Below are 19,860 nucleotides of genomic sequence, written 5' to 3'. Positions count from 1 at the left end.
CAGAATGAGCTCTTGCAAGTGTTCTTAGTGAACACAACATGCTTGAAATGGCCAAAGCTGAATGACAAACATGCTTATCAAAGAGCTCTATGTTTTAAAACGTATATAATTTATAATGTTACTTCTGCATTATATTATTCTTATGTAACACAAAACAGAACATTTCTTTTGTTTATAAGATCATAACAGGATAGTATTTGTGTTTATCACCAGATGGCTCATGTTCTTCAAAGTCTGACTTTTATGGTTGTAGCTCTAGCTTCTTGCATCCACTTTTTGGGCATATCTGAAGCATTGGTATTTTAGATTATAACCATATTCTACCTATATTCTAGAATATAACCAACTTGCTTTGGGTTTTGACATTAATGGATCTCGTGCATTTTTAGCAGCACAATCTGTCTTGATTTACGATTCAGGAATACCGATGGTGAGGCAATTTTAGCAGACAATTTTTCTGCCCAAGTGTGATTCATATTAGCATTACTGAGCCATCTGCAAGGTATTCTTTGTCATTTGCTGAGAAAGGGTACAGCTTTGTGCAAAAGACAGTTCTCTTACCTCCCTCACCTCAGTCTTCTGTCAGTAGAAGTGCAAAACAGGGACGGTTTTATGGCGTAGACAATTGGATGGGTAAAACCTGGAGTCTGTTTCTGCCTCTGCTAGAGGTTTCCCATGTAACCATGGGTGAATCACTGAATTGCTTTCTTCCTTTTCACTCCATCTGTAAAATAGTGACAGTATTTCCTTTCCAATTTCTTTTTTCTTTTTCTCTTTTCGTTTCTATTTTTCTTCTATTTTAGGGTTACAATTCTCCTGAAATAGATATAATGATACTTTGAATTAACTAATGCTTTTTTTCTCTGCTGAACTTGTAATGATTTCAGCAACTGGTATTTGTCAATGCTTTAAATTGTGATGTGACTTCAGCCACATATTTACTGTGTTGATCTAATTAACTCAAAAATCATAAACTGGGAATATACAATAAAAAATACAAAGAGCAAAAATAATTTGTAAGTCATAACCATGTGAAAATAACATAATTCAATTGTAAAAGTTTCTTCTTTGCCATGTAGTTCTGTTACTATGGAAATGTGAAAATATTTTCCCCTTTTAATGATACTGCAATAAGCAATGAAAGTTCATATTGTTATATAGCCACTCATTGAGTTCCTTTCTTAATTACCAACTTCTAATGAAACATATTTCAAAAAAATAACTTCATTTTTGGACTTCAGAATATATGATTCTTATCTGACACCATTAAAACATGCAGTTTAAACTGTAAATTTAGAACTGATTCTTTCACACATTTTAAGTTTCAGAAAAATATTTTAAAATCTTAGTGTGAGATAGACTTTCCAGTTTATAACCATTTAATTGTCACCTTCTTGTAGACACAACACTATTGATCAAAATAGAGAAAAAGAAGAGATTCAAACACATTAACATTGCAGATGCCATCTAAAGAGTGTATGTTGAAGACAATAAGGGCACAGACTGTGAAATAATGACCATCACAAAGGCAGTTGTTATCCGGAAGTTGCGGTTGCAATTTTACATTTCATTCTTAAAATGATACCAAAAGCTCTTAGTATATACATCTCAGGAAGAAATAGTATAAGATGGAAAACCTATATTTCTGATGAAAAATGTCTCTTTTACATTAATTTTTATTTTTAAATTCTCATTTCTAAATGGCAGCACCTTATGAAATATGTCCTGAAGACTATTTGATGTCAATGGTATGGAAAAGGACCCCAGCTGGGGACATGGCATTCAATCGATGTCCTCTCAATGCCACAGGTATGGTATTACTTTGAAATTATGCAATAACAAAAAGGGAAAAATAATTGTTTTATGCTTTAGAAATAATCACTAGACATACACATATGTGTATGTATGTATATATCTGTGAATGTATATATCTCACATATTTACATATGCATATATATTTACATATAGCATGTACATATAATATACTATGTCTCATAGTTTACATTTATGGGACTGTGATGTATATATGTTTGTATATGCATTTACAGACAGAGAGAGAAAAGTGGCAAATCAATCTGATAAAACCTATCAGGCAAATTTATGAAAATGAAGCAAAACATAAACATCTTTTTAATTACCCAAACAGTGCTAAAAACCCACAAACTGAACACTGAGATGTGTTTCAGAATCTTGTAGTACTCTCTATGCTGATGATTATTGTATGAAATTGTGTCTGTGTGTGCTTGTAAAATAACAGGGAATGTAATTTAAATATACTTCATTCTTTCCAATTGCTCTCACATATATAAATATTTTCTGTCTTTGTGACTTGCAGGCACCACTAGCAGACGCTGCTCTCTCAGTGTTCATGGAGTGGCCTTCTGGGAACATCCAAGCTTTGCTAGATGCATATCAAATGAGTACAGACACTTGCAGCATTCAGTAGGTGCAAAGCCAGCTTTAGTACTTGCTCTGTTTATTCATTACTAATCATGCATGTGAAAAGAAACTTACCTGTTTACTCTCAAGTAAGATTTCTGATGAGAAATGTTAGGAGGAAAACTGACCTGAGAAAGAAACATTTCTGTTCATGTATTTAGATCTGATGTATTACTGGTGCCTGAGTGAAAGATGTTTTATCTTACTGTAGTAATGGAAAAATGATTCAGATTCCCTTCTTCCATGCCCACTGTGCAAAACTTTTATAGAGGTCGGAAGGTAAGACACATATTTTGGTTTATTAGAAAATGAGATGTGAATAAATGAGATTTACTGGAAGAGCGACCTGCTGAGTAATTTTATAGTGCCTTGAATTCTTTAATTGCACACTAGGAAGTCAGAAATGATATTTCTTCCTGATATCAAATATAGAACTTCACCTTCAAATGTAACAAACAGAAATGATTATAGGATGAAATTATTGTAAAGTCTTGGAAAAAGTAAAGTTAATCTAGATAAAGAAATACTTTTTTTTCAGAATGTTTAACAAAAATTTTCTTTGTTAAGCTATATGCTACATATTACTATACACAGTTTTATATCTCCTAATGTCCCTTCCAACTGAACTGTTCTATATACTGCTGAAATATGCTTATATGCAAGTATATGCAATAAGCACATTCTTATATGCAATATGTTACATTATAAATATACTACTTTAGTATATGCTAGTTACAGTGGTTACATTATTTCCATAGTCAGGTATTCTGCTCTGGACTTCTGAGGAAAGAGTTCATTTGAAATGCTCACAAACAGTGTTTTTTGCTTGTGCAATATAGTTTTTTTGACTTTCCTATTATTCTGCCATTAATCATTCAGCACAGGGGCACCAATATAGCTGTGTGCTTTGTAACTTCCCAGTCTCTGAGCCAAGTGCAACACTTAGGTGATATTTTTAAAAATCCTCAGTGGATTGAAGAGTAGTGGTGGTCGTTCCCCAGATCTAGTTTACTGCTTGGAGGAAATGCTTATGAGTTTCCTTCAGTTGCACTATTGCTTCGTTGGATTTGTACTTAATTGTATTAATATTTTTTTCTCATATCTCATTTTTTTCTTTTTTAATAACAGCTGCATATAGTATGCCTATAGCATACTTTTATATGTGGGTATTGACAGAAATACAATTGTATTTTATTTGTTTAGAATATCTATTTCTGTGAATAACACAGTAAAGGCAATGTCTGCAGATAGTACATACAGTTTTGAATAGAAACAATAATGGCATGTTGAACAAAAACTTCACATTCTGTGATTGAAAAATTCTAATGAAACATTTCTTTTTGAGGTGTAGCTTAAAAGCAAATTATTTCTTTTAAAGCTTGTTATTTTTTAAATAGTTGTTAAATAGCTGTTTTTTTTTAATTTTATTTTAAATAGTTTTAAATAGCTGTTAAATAGTAGAATCTTCTAAAATATTTAAATGATTTATTAGTATCGACCTGACTGACCATCCTTTCTTGTCTCTTTAAGTTTCATAGCATTGATCCTATTGCCTCTGTTTCTGTATTGATATTCAGACTTTAGATAATATTGCTCGAAATAATTCTCAGGCAACTCAAACAATGGCAAATACTTGTTCATATTATTTATTGATATGACTTACATGGCTTGCTTTTGGTGAGACACTGGTATTTTTTGAAGAGCTGCAGGTCTGTCTGACAGAAAGGGATCATCACTGAACAAAAAAAAGACATTTATATTCTAGATCAGTTACATCTATTCTTCTGTATTTCCTTTTTGATAATATTAAATATGATTATACTATACTGTGAAATAATCTTTTGAGAAGAACATTCAAAAATAGCTAGAGCTTCTTTAAAATTACGCAAGCATCTAAACACCATCTTATTGCTACACAACATTTCAGACTTACTTTCAATTTATATACATACAATTTAAAGAAAAAAAAAAGACTTCTTTTGCATTTGGAAGCTGATCAAAAGAAAATCTGCTTGTCTTACATCTTGTTGCTTCTCAAAGTGAACAGCACAACATATTTAAAAGATCATAGAAATTCAAGGACCTATAAGATCATCGGCCTGCAAATGTAGGCTTTTCCCCATAAGATACATATGTCAGCTTCATAAATCCCTGAAAATAGGGCTTTAAAAGGAAGCTGCTGACAGACAGTATTTTAATAATAAGTATACGTGCTTATGGAAGAATTAATGAGATGCCTCAGTGTGCTTACAAATAATGTTATTTTGCTAACTCAGACCAAGAATAGTGGGATTGGCACTCAGTTTTCTGAAGGTTCCATAAAATATGAGTCTGAGCTAAAATGCTTGTATTTCTTATCTGAAACACATAAACTAAAAATAGGTGTATAGTCTTCAAATACGTTGTGTCTGAAGTTCATTTAAAGCAGTTGATATATATAACATGTAGACAATATATGGTATGCTAAAGGCATGCCTGCCTGAAAGAATATAAACAGATCATTGTCTCTTTGCCCTTCAAACAAGCCACTGAGGATTCAGAACTAGCCCAAAAATTATGGAGCTGAATTCACAATCCTATACCCAAGTGAATGCTCCCTGAGGAATAGCATAGCATATGATGGGAGCTAAATAATACTGCTTTGATTACAGAGCTTGCTAACTTGTCTGCGCAGATTCTGAACTAGACACTTAAAATTATTGTAGTAAATAAGTATGATGAGCATCCAAGCTTTAATGCTGTCCATCTACTCTGTTTAATTTTGTATCTGTTAGAATACTCCCTGATATGATTTAAGACCATACCAGCAACATTTAGAAGACAACATGGCAGAGCAACCATTCCCAACAGGCCGTAAAATCATCTTTGTCTTGGAGAGTGAATTAAAAGGGAGTTTAGCTTGAGGAATACAGGCTGGCTGCACTTGTTGGCCTCAAGTGTAGACAATATTATTGAGGCTTTTCTTATCTACCTTTATTTGATATTTATAGTAAAAACACTTCATACTTAGCCAGTTTGGGTTGTGGGTAGGGAATTTCAGTGCTTTGTGTGTCCATCAGGCCACATCTGTGTTTATTTCTAAGCTCCCCAGTAACAAAGAGACAAAAGAACAGTAACAAAGAAACGGGGCTTGTTTAGCTTGGAAAAGCTCCAGGGAGACCTCATTGCAGCCTTCTAATACTTTATGGGAGTTTATAAACAGGAAGAAGACCAAGTTTTTTTCAGTATTATAGCAATAGGAAGAGGAAATAGCTTTAAATTAAAAGAGGGGAGATTTAGATTAGGTATTAGGAGGAATTATTTTTACTCAGAATGTGATGTGGAACAGTAACACATTGCCCAAAGAAGGTGTGGATGTCCCACCCCTGGAGGCATTCAAGGCCAGGCTGGATGGAGCCCTGGGCAGCCTGATCTAGTCATTGTCAAATCTGCCCATGGCAGGGAGTTACAACTAGATGATCTTTAAGGTGCCTTCCAACCCAAGCTATTCTATGTTTCTCTGAAATTGTGACTCTGGTGACTCCTATTTCTCCAATTGAATTCCAATTGGAAATTCACAAAAGGCAAAAGCAGTGCAATTCATAGACTGTCCCTCTAACATCAATATGTTTTGTTTTTTTACTTTCTTCCTAAAGATAATGTTTTCCTACAAATAACAATTTTTAACCAGAAATACACAGTAAACAACAGTTTTATGCTATAGATACTGTAAAATTTTTCACCATCACATCTGATTGACACTGTGGTTCTGTTTCCTTAATGTATGAACACATATATGTACCGTACATAGCTATGGTGTAGGTGCACTTTCTCATGCACAGAGAGTTACATATTTTTATGTTTTTTCTCCTTTACTCTCCTAAAACTGATATAGGACAGATTTCAACCCATAATAAGCAGCATCTAAGTAGGAAAAACTCAGCTACGCTGCATGCACTTGTACATCTTGACTTGAGACTTGTATGGAGAGTAATATGTTAGCTATATAAATCAAAGAAAAATGACACTACATTTGCACGAACTGTCAATAAAGTTAAAAATGTACTCGTAATGCTAACGATAATGTATTTTGTTCATGAGAATCAGCACCATAAATAATTTGGCTCCTTTTCCAACCACTTGTAGAATATGCCAGGAAGAATTACTGCTCTACTCAGAACGGGCACATTCTGGCATTTAGAATATATGAGAGGAAGGCAGGGATTTCCATTGTTTAAATGTAATTGTCTACTTATATGAATATTTCTTTGATAAATGTGGTTATTTGTGCAGAGTTCAGGTGAGATAATCTTCTTTGTAGTAGTACTAATGTTGCTATTTTTGGATTTTTAAGGAAAACAGTGATACTGTTTTCCTTAAAACACTATAATGTTTTAGTTGTTGCTGAGCAGTCCTTACACAGAATCAAGGTCTTTTTGTTTCTCAGAAAGGTGGGGCTGGATATGCACAGGAAGTTGCAAAGGGATAGCCAGAACAACTGGCCCAAGCTGAGCAAAGGGTTTTTTTCATGACATATGATGTGTTCTGCAATAAAAACTGGGGGAAAAGCTTGCCAGGGCTGCTGCTACTGGGGGACAGTTTGAACAATGGTCAGCTGATGGTGAGCATTTGCATTTTGCATCACTTGTTTTTCATGGTTTCTTTCTGTTTGTTTCTCTTCTTTCTTTCTTTCTTTCTTTCTTTCTTTCTTTCTTTCTTTCTTTCTTTCTTTCTTTCTTTCTTTCTTTCTTTCTTTCTTTCTTTCTTTTCTTTTTCTCTCTTTCTTTCTCTCTTTCTTTCTCTCTTTCTTTCTCTCTTTCTCTCTTTCTTTCTTTTTAATCTACTATAGGTTTTTCCTCAAGTCATGAGTCTTTTCCCTTTCCAATTCTACCCTCTATCCCTCTGTAAGGGAAGTGTGTGTACATCTATGTGGTGCTTAGCTGTCAACTGGGGTTAAATCACAACAATATTGCACTTAATTTTCTATTATAACAGTTTCAGAGTAATTCAAAATCTTTAACTAATATATATCCTCAACATTTCTTGAGATCAGCCTCTACTACATCTCTGTTTTGTATGAATGGGAAACTTAAGCAGACAGATTAAACATAAGAAATGATTTCTGGTCTTCTAAACTTGTGCCTAGACAGTTTTCTTCTTAAAGATGATATCTCTTCATAGCACAGCACAGAAAATCTCTGGTATGGTAAAAAATATGACTGCAGGACCTCTGAAGAGAATATACAGTGAAACCTGACAGAACAGGGAAGGGGAGTGGTTTCACTCATGGTGTGAAGATTGTCGGTCAGCTTGCAGCACAGGAGGGCATGGTGTCCACCATCCAGGTATAGGAGCTTGAGTAAAGGCAGTCAAGAGGTTAAAGCAGCTCAGTTATACCAAAAATATACTCCATGTATTTTTGTTTGTTTATTTTATCTTGTGTGCTATGGAATACATGTCCCTTTTAAAACTAGGAATGATAATTAGATCTCTTTGAATAAGAGAATCAATTAGTCATGAATAATTTATCCAACATTTGGTAGAAATCAGTCATCAAATTAATTTAACAAATGCTGTTTGACTAGCTTATACAGCTGGTTGACTAATATGAAAAATTATTCACTGAGCAAATTAAGGGACAAAAATGCCCAAATCCATGAAATAAACCCTTTATAAATTATTTGGTTATCTCTAATAATAACATTTAAATAATCCTATTAGGATTATTCTTACTAAGACACTGTAAGTGGAAAATACAAAATGATAAATAGGTATGCTTTGCCTACTGTAATCACGTGACCTAGGGGATCAAGCAGTAGCTTAATGAATGGAAAAGTAAGCACCACAGATTATATATCAGACTTTTCTTTTTTTTCTTCTGAACTGCTTGTGTTGTTTTAGTGTGTTTGCAGTAAGTGCTGCTTTGCAATACAAAAATGCTCCTAATCAAGCATTTTCATAATCAAGTTTCAAGACTGTTACCAATCTTTTGTGCAGCTAAGAAGGAATATTTTTCCCATTGATCCACAATTTTTTAAACGTGTTCTTGAGAAAGTGGTGGTTAAAACAAAGAAAGAGTTCAAAGTATCTGCTTTATTATGGATGGACGTGAAGTTAGATGGCTAAGATCTAGTGGCAGAGGATATTCTTTCTTCAGTTCCTTCTAGGTTGTACATGGTCACACTAGATTTCATCTGACAAGAAATAATTCCTCTGATTTCTCTAACTCTACGATTTTTCCAGAATTCTGAAGTTTTGTTCTTTCTATGAGATAGACATGGCTTGTTTTTGTGCATTTTACCAAATGAATTTTTCCATAGCAGAGGTTAAGGATCTTGTTAAATGCTATTCTCTGTTTCTACTTTTACGAAATAGTTTAAACTGGAATCCTTTGGTCAACTAACATGTTTTGATCACATTAAGGAGTATCTGTTATATGTAGGAAGGCAGATTAGATGATGAACTAATGACCCAATCTTAGACCGTATATGACTATGAAGTATTCTCCTCATTGCTTATTATCTTCCTTTGATCTGGGAGCAGAAAATGGTCTGCATAATTATTTTATCTAATATTGTTTAATTGAACTACTACCTTGTTAATTGGAACTAATATTTTCTTATATATGTTTTCATTAAAAAAAAGTCTCCAAAATATTCTAAAGTGATATTCCAAATCCCTGAAATTTTATAAGTAGATCAAACTTTATATAACTCCATTGACTGAATACATTGTCAAGTCAGATTTAACAACACCGTGAGAAAATACGAACTGAATCAGAAGACATTGTGTCTCCTTGTAGTACAAAGTTAAAGCCAAAGGCATGCTACATAGGTGTATTTTGACCATCATAATCTAGCCACTTGGCCTGTGTAATTGATACTTAGTGACTGACTAAATTCGAAATATATATATATATATATATATTTTGCATTTACTTCCTTTTTAGAACTTCCTGTGTACTTCAGTAAGCTACTCATTTTTTCTTGTTTCAACAATTTCTGTTTTGATCTGTTTTATAGAACTTAACTCTAGAAAATGAGCTTTGTGAATACTCCACTTGCTGCGTGACCTTTTTTTGAATTAAAGTATCTTTCATAGAAAGACATCTAGTCTTCACTATAGAAAGTCATTCAATTGAGAATTCATTCTCCAAGTGCTTTGTTGGTGGTGGTGGTAGTGGTGGTGGGGTTTTTGCAGTTCTCAATTCTCATCATTCTCATCTTCTTTCAAGTTTCAGTCCTTTCTTTCTCTCTCTCTCTCTCTCTCTTTCTCTCTCTCTTTTTTTTTTTCCCTCCCACTATATTAGTCAATGAAATAACCTAGTAGTGAGTTCTGGGTGTTTTGAATCAATGGAATTAAACCACCACACTTCAAGTGGATTGAATCTGCAGAGAAGTTTTATTTTCTGTACTGATGTTTCTCTTTTTTTCTTTCTTAACTTCAACTCATTTATACAAACAGTGTTAAATCTTTCCTGACAATAACAAATTCAACTATTGTTGAATCCACAACTGGATGTGAGTGCACACAGAACCAAGAATATATGAATTAAGAGTAGAATCAGTGCTTGAGAGTTCAAAGGCCTACTTTGTAATTGTAGAAAAAAAGATAGTTGAGATAAAAGAGTGGTTGAAATGCCTCAAGTAATAGTTACTTATTTTTACTAATTTTTTGAGTGATCTGCTTAAATGGTACTGTTAATGCATCACTGCCTTGCCACGTACTTGTACCTAGAGTGAGGCTTCCTATGATGGTCTTTGGACACACCAGTTCATAAGAGATTTGTAGTATACTCAAATAAAATCACCTTTAATATTATCAGAAAATCTCTATAATATAGCTTGTTTTCTTATCTTATGCAGCATAGTTTTCAATGTTGGATGAAAGTTGGATGCTTAGATGAAAATAAGATACTAATTTTTGCCATTTTTTTAGCAATATAACCCCCAAATCAGACATGAATTCATGCCAAACTGGCTTATTTTCTACCAGAAAGAAGTTGGAAAACCAAAAATCCTCTTAACTGTCAAGATTTATGAAGAAGAAATCTGCGTATGAAATATCACACTAGTATTAACGCTTATGAAGTATGGGAACTTATGCAGGTGAACCTTTGCGTAACAAAATGATACTATAGCCATAAAAATGGGTTTCTGTTACTTCTAGTTCATACAATGTTTCCTCTCTTTCCATAGCAGTGTTATTCACAATTCTGTGAGATCTTGACAATAATATAATTTGATAAAAGGAACTCTGAGGTGTATAGTGATTAGCTCAGCTGCAATTCATTAGACACGATTTTGTTTTTCTGAATTACGTTACAAGGACAGTTTTTCAGTCTGTCCATGTACTCCTCAGTGAAATGACTTAGAAATCAAAGGTTTTCTCCTAAAAATGTACTAATTCTTTTTGCTGGCTTAGTGCTTCATTTATTTTATATAGTTGCAGAGCAAAGCAGGCAGGATTAGTTTTGTAGATTTGAATGTATAGCCAAAAGTAACAATGTTTTTCTCCTACCTCAGTCTACCCTATTGCTCTACGCCAGCTCTCTTCATCTTCTCACCTTTGAAGCATTTGAGAAGTGTTGGGGTAAATTATTTGCTTTCCTTGTAAGCCCAGAATCTGCTGGAGTCAGCTCTGTTTTGTCACCTGCATAACTTGATGGGAAAATGACAAACTACTTTTCTATTTTCTCTCATCACAATACAACTGATCAAGTGATTATGGCAGGCAACAGTCTTCCCCTGCCTCAGTAACATTTTCCAATTCTGCATTAGAGGAAGAAAAAAAAAAATCTAAAAAAGTTAATAACAATTCAGATGGCTGATTGCTTGATGGTGAAGTCATTCGTTTGTGGGAAATTTCTGCCTGCCCTACCAAACTTGTTGCATACACAGAAGTGTTGATTTTTGTGTGTCTGAACACTGTACTTTAAAGTTAATTTGCCTTTCTCAGTCTCCTAGTAGATCTGTTTCACTTTCTGTAATGAACATTTTGCCAATGAGAGGAAATCATCTACTCAATCCCTAGTAAATGGTTGCTCTTTTCATAACTGCCTGTATTAAAAATAGGTACCAGAAATCAACAGTTAGGATCAGAAGGAAATATCTTTAGAGCTATCACAGTGCATTCTCTGTTCATGAAATTTATTGCTTGATCTCAACAGACACATATGTCCCAAGCCAAGAGATGCTATACAGTGGGAGAAAATATTTTCCTTCTGTTCTGCATAAGCATATCACAGTTTAATTCAATTCAGATGTGTTATCTTCCTTTCTGCTTTTGACTATATGCTTTCTAATATAAAAACAATCCCAGTTGTTTAATTCAAATAAAAGTGTCCACTGTCATCTCAGCATCCTCAATCATCTTTCAGCATCTGGTTTATGAAAGAATAATCTCTGTGTTAAATTGTATGTGCTCCCGCGGTTGCTGCTGCTGTTTTACGTAGAGGTCTGCTGCAGCAGTGAGCAGCTGAGTGCTCCCCAATCACATTGATATTCCAAACCAGCCAACATTGCAGCCAACAGGTGAATTCCACTAGGGTATGGCCAGAGGGAAAACAAGAGATGAAGGCCATGTGGGGACTCAATAAAGGAAGAATTAATCTAATTTTTCCTTAAAGTCTACAGAACTGCAACTCAGCTCACAGAATGACTGCAGGAATTTGTGCAGATGAATAGCTGTAAAACAGTGGTCATAGCAACTTACACTTTCTGCAGTTATCCCTCTGCCTTATTTGCTTCACTACTTCATTTGTTGCATTCCCCACTATGTTTAAACACAGATTTGTTAAGTTTGTGAGACACAACAGAGTCTTTCCTGTCCCATTACTTAATGCAGGGCTCCCATGCAGAATTTAGGGCTCCCTTATAGTGCTGCTCTGCTTGAAAAAACAATTCTGGTTTGTCCTTCAAACAAAAGTGAGCATGATTCAAATAACTCTAAAGAAATACAAATTCAAATAAATATATAAAGTGCATCAATTAATCAGAGCTTTATGTTAAAACAGAATTAAACAGAATGACCACACACTACAAAAATAAAAAAAAGATGTCATTTGTAGCATATAACTTTGTGACCTCCCATTCAGTCAATATGGAGAGCCAGGAGACTTTGCCTCAAGCAATGTTATGTCTGTCATAAAATGAAAACAAGCCTCTCAGACTCATCGTTTTCTTTTTCCTCTCAACTCTTGCTCTTGTCATGTTGCATTACACATAGATAACACAATTCTTGAAGACATACCCTCTGGTTAAAAAAGGAAACAACAACAATAACAACAGGCTTTCTCACACAGCATATCAACGTGAGCAGGATTTAATCACAGATAATCGGAGCGTTTAATAACAGTACTTAATAAAATAATACTACAAATCCAGGTCAACAATCACAGTAATCAATATAAGCAAAATGTGCACCCTAAAGAATTTGACTGTTTAATGATTATTCATTCCTCATCTCTAAATTCATTTGTCACTCCAGTAAAGAACAATTTTATACCCTTCCTGTTTAGATATGTTGAATCCATGAAGAAATTAAAATACTGAAATTTTATAATGGCTTTCTCTGTCACTTATTTAGTAACTCAAGAACTAGAAAAATTGACAGTATTGATGTTGACAATAAAAAAAAAAATATAGAATCAATTAAAGTAGAAAAAAATCTTTTAAAATAATGGACAATACTTCTGAGAGAAGGTGGTTGAAAAAGAAGACACAGACAGAGCCAAGCATCTCTCTACACTGCTCACATTGTTGCTCATACAATATATAAGATTGCCACATATGGTAAATGATTTTTTCATGGATTAGTCAATATACCTCATCATATACAGGAGAATGCATACAATACTCTGACATTTGGGTAGAGATGTGTGAGGTCAGGGTCTAGAACAGCACAGGTTCTGTGCTGTTAAGGTGGCTCTTTTTCTTGCCAAAATAAATAAATAAATAAATAAATAAATAAATAAATAAATAAATGGCTGCTTTGTTGAATATTTTGCCTAAAAATACGGGACATATATGTGTGTGGGACAACCTTTTCTGTACACTAAAACAATTCCTGTTTTCCTTAATGTAAATTAGGAATAAGTTCCTCAAATCACAGGGTTGCTGTAGTTTATACTGAGTGCAAACAAATGGACTCAGGCACAGTATTTGCAGAAACTTGCTGCAGCAGATTTCATGCTATGACAGCAGATAAATGCAGAAAGGTAAAAGTTTGAGTTCAAGGTAATTGGTATTTCTACTTTTGATAGTTTGCCTTTCAAATTATTTGCAGGGACACCTTACAGAATTATAGGACAGAAAGCCAATTCATGAGGTCTTCCAGCCTGACATCTTTCCTTTCAGAATTTACTTTATTTCAGCTTTTTGTTATTCTTGATTGTTATTAAGGTCCTAAGAGTGCACAGTCTCTTCAGGTAAAATATGATGCATCACTTCCCTTACAGTTGAGAAGTTCTCCTTAATATGTATCTTTAATCTTAGTTGTCACAGTGTATACCAATTACTTTCTTCCTTTTCCATTACAAACAAAGGAAATACATTACTTCCTCTCTGCAGAAACTGTTTATTTATTTATCTGTGAGATTGAGACTACCAACTAATTTCACTGATGCCAAAGTAGTAAATTGCTTTTTATTGCTTTAGGAACTCCATCATAAAATGTTGAATGTATGGCTAGAAGTGGAAAAGACTCATATAAAATCAGGTTATAAGTATTCAGATGCATATTTGAAGATGTATGACTTTATCATTATACCATACATTATTTCTTTTAAAATTTGAGTGAAATGGAATTCCTGTACCCTGAAATAGCCTTACAATTATTTATGTGTATAAATATATGTTAAGGAAAAGTAAATGAAACAAGCAGATCTTGTATTCCGAAATAGTTAAGGGACTGTCTGCTAATGATTAGATAACACACCCTGTAACGTTATATTCCTCAAATACAGAAGGGGCAGCTTTCTCACGGTGACTTCATGTTATAATTTACACATTAGCATGCTGTGTGAGTTCAGTTCAGGATTGTGCCTATGGGAATATTTTAGCTGCCAAATATATGTTTTCTGCCTTTTTTATTTATGTGCCTCTCTTTGAACCCACAAATCTCAATGTTGTTAACTATAACTTCAATGTAAAATCATCACTTAATATTCATTGTGGAATTCAATTCAATTCTCAAGATTAGTAGCCATATAGGCTAGGTAACATGTTTCTGAGTGTTTAAGATAAGATTTTAGGGACTTTGACTGGTTTCCTAGAGGAACTTACACTCTCAAGAACTTCCTTTTTTTTTTTTTTTTTTTTTTTTTTGAGTAATTCAGGTGACTTTTGCAGGTGATCTGGATATTCTTTTCTGTGTGTTAAGTTCTTAATGAAAAATATTTTATAAAATATTAGTGTTGGGTAGTGGAGGCACAAAGCAAAGTGATTTGCAGATTATGAGCAATTTCAAGTCATATTTTTATTTCAAAGTATTTTTCCTCACTTCTGTCTAAGGCTTTCTAATCCACGTTCTTCTATGCTTTCTATCATAAAACGTTATAATGACTTTTTAGTAATTCCAAGCCATGAATCCAACATCATATTAAAAATAACTTTAAAAGCAGTATGACGTAATTACTATTCACTTTAATCATTCTTTTCAGTTTTTTATAACTTTCTTGAGGGTTCACTGTTTTCTATCCTTTCAGACTGTGTCGAGCTGTTTGTTTGCAATAGTTATTATGCAGTAATAAATTTGTACTCTGAAGCCAGGGGCGTAGTGGCTCTGACATTGTGAAGAGACATTTTTATTGTGTCATACTTTCTAATAAATCAAGGGATAGAGACAGCTGGACCCCGAGTCAAAGTCCAGTTAAACATTTCAGTAATTTTTCAAATATACAGCCATATACTGCAGGCAGCTAGAGGTTGGACTGACAATTGAAGTATCACTTTAACAGCTGCTTCATTTCACTATCTCTCGGCTCATAAACTTTATTTTTAATGATCCTGCCTGTAAGACCACTAAAAAATGACCTTCACAGAGAGCTACAAGGTCCTACAGTGGTGACCAAAATTAGCTCCCTTGGAGAATGAATAATATCACAATGACCATAGCATAAAAATAGGAAATATAGTGACAAAGCCATCATGACAGCTGCTGATTAGGAAATACTGCATTTTCACACTGAAATACTCTTGTAGCTGTGCAAGTATTCCTAGAGACAACACTGCAACTCTTATTATTTTGGACATTTGCTTTAATAGTGCTACACAAGTTTACATCAACTGAGTGTATGGCGTGTGATTTCAAACTTGTGTCTATGAGCTGATACTAGAGAGGGTGCTCATCTGCCTACTCAGTTCTTTCCAGGCTATAGACAATCTTTCCACTAATTGTCTCTAATTTTCAACCTTTTTCCCTGTCTAAACACAATGTCCTTTTTTTTTATTCTTTTTTTTTTTTTTCCAAATGCTACTTTTCCTACTTGTAAGGATATGCTGCTGGAACAGAAGGTTCTCAAGAGGTGGTTAAGGATCAGAAGAAGGAACTTCAAGGTTGGAGCTTGAGCGGTTAAAAGATATGCAGTGTGTACAAGTGGTGTGACCAAAGGAAAACTTATCATACTTTTGCTGGAAGCTGAGCTTTCTGGATAAAACTTAAAACATTCCCAGATTGAGCTGTAATTTTAAGAGTTGATAAGTCTTAGGTAGTTTGAATCACATGCAGCAGAACCATTGCTACTTGTGAAGTAGATGTAATAATTTACTTCTGTGGTTTTGTGGCAACTTGTTAGACCACATTTACCACCATGTCCAAAAGCAATCAAAATGTCATGCTGAAAGAATGACAGAATGTAATATAACTCCCATTTCTACTGCTGTAGATCTGTAAAATTCTTCACTGAAAACAGATCTTTACACAGCTTTGCTTGCTCAAAAGCTTAGAGAACAGTCAAACACATTCAAACACAGGTTTTAATTCATTATTTGCATCCAGAATGTAGCTGAGACCACTGAGACTTCTGTGTGCAACGCATGGTCTAAAACCAAACACAGATTGTCTCCTGCCATCATTAAAATATGTGTTTAAAATCTAGCAGGAGTCTGGAAAAATAATTTGGGGGTGGTGTACATGCAGATGGAGGAAAAGGAAGCAAAATAATGCAATATGGAACAGCCTGCTAAATATTACTACATCTTTCCTATCTTTTTTTTTTTTTTTTTTTTTTTTAATATATATATCTAGGCATAAAAGTGTAACAGGGTTTTTAATGTGGATTGATCACTACTGCTGTTACTGAAATTAAAAGAACCTCCTCATTCTCTCTGCCATTAAGTTGTGTGATGTTCTTCTCACGTTATGTCCTGAGGCATGTGTCAGAAGATTTGGAGGTTTTGTCTTATGGACTATTTTTTGTATAGTATGTCCTTTGTGCATGACCAAAGACAGAGACATTAAATGCTGGAAATATCACTGGGGTTAGTGAACATCTAGACAGTTACAGCAAAAGTTCCACTATGCTGTTACTGTGGTAGTTAATGACCTTTTTGTTTGCCAGTCAGACCCAGTGCGTGATAAGGTAAATGGCAGGATTTCAAAGGGAAAATAAATCGCAAATGAAGTTCTTTGTTGCTTTCATTTATTCTCAAGAAATTATTAGTTCATAGTACTATTTATCCACAAAGTTAACTCAAATTAATTTTCTTCTATTGTCATACCTTTTTCTTTACTGTAATTTTCCTTCAAGATTACTTTCAAAGCTTCCTAAAATGAATAGAAACTGCACAATAAGATTTCTGAAGCAAGTTTCCTGTATAATTACTTTTTTTCCGATTGTTTGTTCGCTCAGATGGTTGGTTTACAACTGAGGGAGGTATTTCTGCTGAAAAAAATTGTCAAAAAGAAAGTGACAGGCTCATTTCTCCTCACTGATTTTTTTGAAAATATTTGACTGTGAAGCGATGCTTGTACCTTTGTACTCATGGCATAAAGTGACTCCATTGCTTGTCCATGCTGCAACAGGCATGTGTATATCCTAGGCAAACCCAGGGCTTCATAGTTGTTCAAAGTCTTAAGTATTCCTAGGGTGTGGATAAGACTCTTGTGGTTCATAACAATCCCCAGCTGCTGTAAAGATGACTTAAAGTGTAGACATAACTTGACCACTTAGCCCTGCTTCAGCTGTATTACATGCATATGATTCATATTAAGACCAGTTGAGAATGTAACTGAAGTATGTCACATGATGAATAAAAAAGCTATTTAGACCATATATGTCAGAAAATTACGACATTTTTAACAGGAAATTTTCATGAAAATTATTTTGAACCCTTTAAGCAGTTTTTTATTTTTACTATTTTTACTACATTCTCTGTATTGTTTTGTTGTGGGATTTTTATAAGTGAAGCCACACATATCCACACAAAATGGCTGGGGAATTCTGTAAGTGACAAAAAAATATCTTTAACTTTTTCTTTGTGCTTCACCACCACACTACATTAATTTAGTCATCCTTCCATGTGGATGTCAGTAACAAGGCCAGGCTAAAAATCAATTTAAAATGCATTTAAGGAGATTGTATTGGCATTTTAGTTGCCACCTAAATAGAACTTTCTCTTTAGCCCTCCTGCTTATACTGTTGTCTATCTCAGGTCATTTAACTTTTATTTAATATGGTTTCAATTCAGAATAAGTTGTATAAAATCCTATGTATATTTAAAAGAAAGATGTTTAATATATGCTCACTTTTTCATCCATTGTATGTCTTCTGACATCTTTTCTAAAGAGATTTTAAGTGCTGATCAGATCCACAAGTTCAGTTTCTTGTCAGGACAATTCTTCTACCAGCATATGCCTTTTGGATTACCGTTAACATTGGCCTTGTACCGGTCTGCTAGGAGAGCTACAGCTAAAATAGGCTATCTTGGTTGATATACTGGGGCAAATCCTAATTCTAAGCTTTGCATGTCCTGAAAAGCTAACACAGTTGTTCCAAGTTGTGCTGTTAGTACTAGAGAAGAGAGCATCATCCAAATCTCCTACTCTATCCAAATCTTCATTCTTATACTGACTGTGTAAGAGGTATCAGAGGTGAAGGGTATACTTCCATAGAGTGAACTGTACCAAAATATCTAACATTTACTCCTTTCAGAGCTCTTAGTTGTTTATTGAGTGTTGGCACTGGATGTATAACTGTTGTTCGGGAGAAGTTCCTTGCATCATCACAGCAGTAGATTGAAGCCACAGTCCAGTCCATTGGATTCCTTTAAGAATGTGGATGTTGTGATGTTATTGGTGTCCTAAGAGAAGCAAACGGGAGAAATATAACACCTACAAATCTGTCAGTATAAAATTTGTGATTCTGTGATAAAGAAAAATGTGGTCATCATACTCTACTGCTAGTTGGTCTTCACTTTAACAGGATGAACTTCGTTATAATAGATTTATTAGTTAATATTATGTTGTATTTTGAATTTATTATACTTTTTTTCTCAGTAAAGTAGGTTCTGATATTCGTTTTGTTCTTCTGATACAGATTAAAGAGCACCTCGCAAAGGGACAGAGGATGTTGGCTGGTGATGGCATGTCCCAAGTAACCAAGACACTATTGGATTTAACACAGAGGAAAAATTTTTATGCAGGAGACCTTCTGATTTCAGTGGAAATTCTCAGAAATGTTACAGACACATTTAAAAGAGCAAGTTATATCCCAGCATCAGATGGAGTACAGGTAAGAGAAACACTGTAAGATAGTGAGGGATTCAACTGGATAAGTTTATGTCAATACATTGAATGTCACATATTTGCACCAATGTGGAAATTATTATTTCTGAAAGATAGATCAAAACATTGTTTACTATAAAACTAAAATACACAGGCAAAATAGAAAAAGATTCAGCTGCATTTAATGAAAAAAACAAATGAATAGTATATGAGAAATAACAATACTATATTTCTACATAATGCACTGGATGAATTGTTGTGCAGTGTTCATAAAATATATATTTTACAGGAAATGTGGATTGGGATATTGGTTACATCAATATCTGGGAATTTTAGAAATTTTTCAAAGACCATGAGTATAGTTAAGTGAATGTATATGATATTTACAGAAAAGAGATATTTTGTAAATTAATTATTAAGTTTCAGTGCAACTCATATTTAAGTGTTTTTTTATGTAAAAGTAACTCAGATCATAAATACACCTTGGAATCTATGCATGCAGATGTATATGTATGTATCTCTGAAAAGCCATTTTTTCCAGAGTTAAGTCTTCAAGAGCTTGCTATTACATTGTCAGTTTTCTTATATCATTTTGCACAGAGGAAAATGAACTTCCATATGAAACTAAGGTCTATTGCGTAGTCCTGTAGCTAGCTGAAAGTTATGTATTTTGATGAGTATTTCCCCCCCAAAAATAGAAGGGCTGCTTTGAAAGTA

General features: G+C 34.0%; 1 protein-coding gene across 9 annotated transcripts in view; it reads left to right on the top strand.

The window, feature by feature from the left end:
- ADGRB3 (adhesion G protein-coupled receptor B3) overlaps window positions 1-19,860 on the top strand; it is a 451,226-nt gene that overhangs the window by 205,565 nt on the left and 225,801 nt on the right. For all 9 annotated transcript variants that reach the window (XM_015284810.4, XM_040697811.2, XM_015284809.4 and 6 more), the window contains 3 exons: window positions 1,708-1,809; window positions 2,336-2,442; window positions 18,956-19,150. In XM_015284810.4, coding sequence (XP_015140296.1) covers window positions 1,708-1,809; window positions 2,336-2,442; window positions 18,956-19,150 — 404 coding nt within the window. The remainder of the gene's footprint in view (window positions 1-1,707; window positions 1,810-2,335; window positions 2,443-18,955; window positions 19,151-19,860) is intronic.

The sequence above is a fragment of the Gallus gallus genome, chromosome 3 (genome assembly GCF_016699485.2).
Source record: "Gallus gallus isolate bGalGal1 chromosome 3, bGalGal1.mat.broiler.GRCg7b, whole genome shotgun sequence".
Classification (NCBI taxonomy): Eukaryota; Metazoa; Chordata; class Aves; order Galliformes; family Phasianidae; genus Gallus; species Gallus gallus.
The sequence above is the reverse complement of the archived record's forward strand: the minus strand, read 5'-3'. Positions and strand labels throughout refer to the sequence as shown.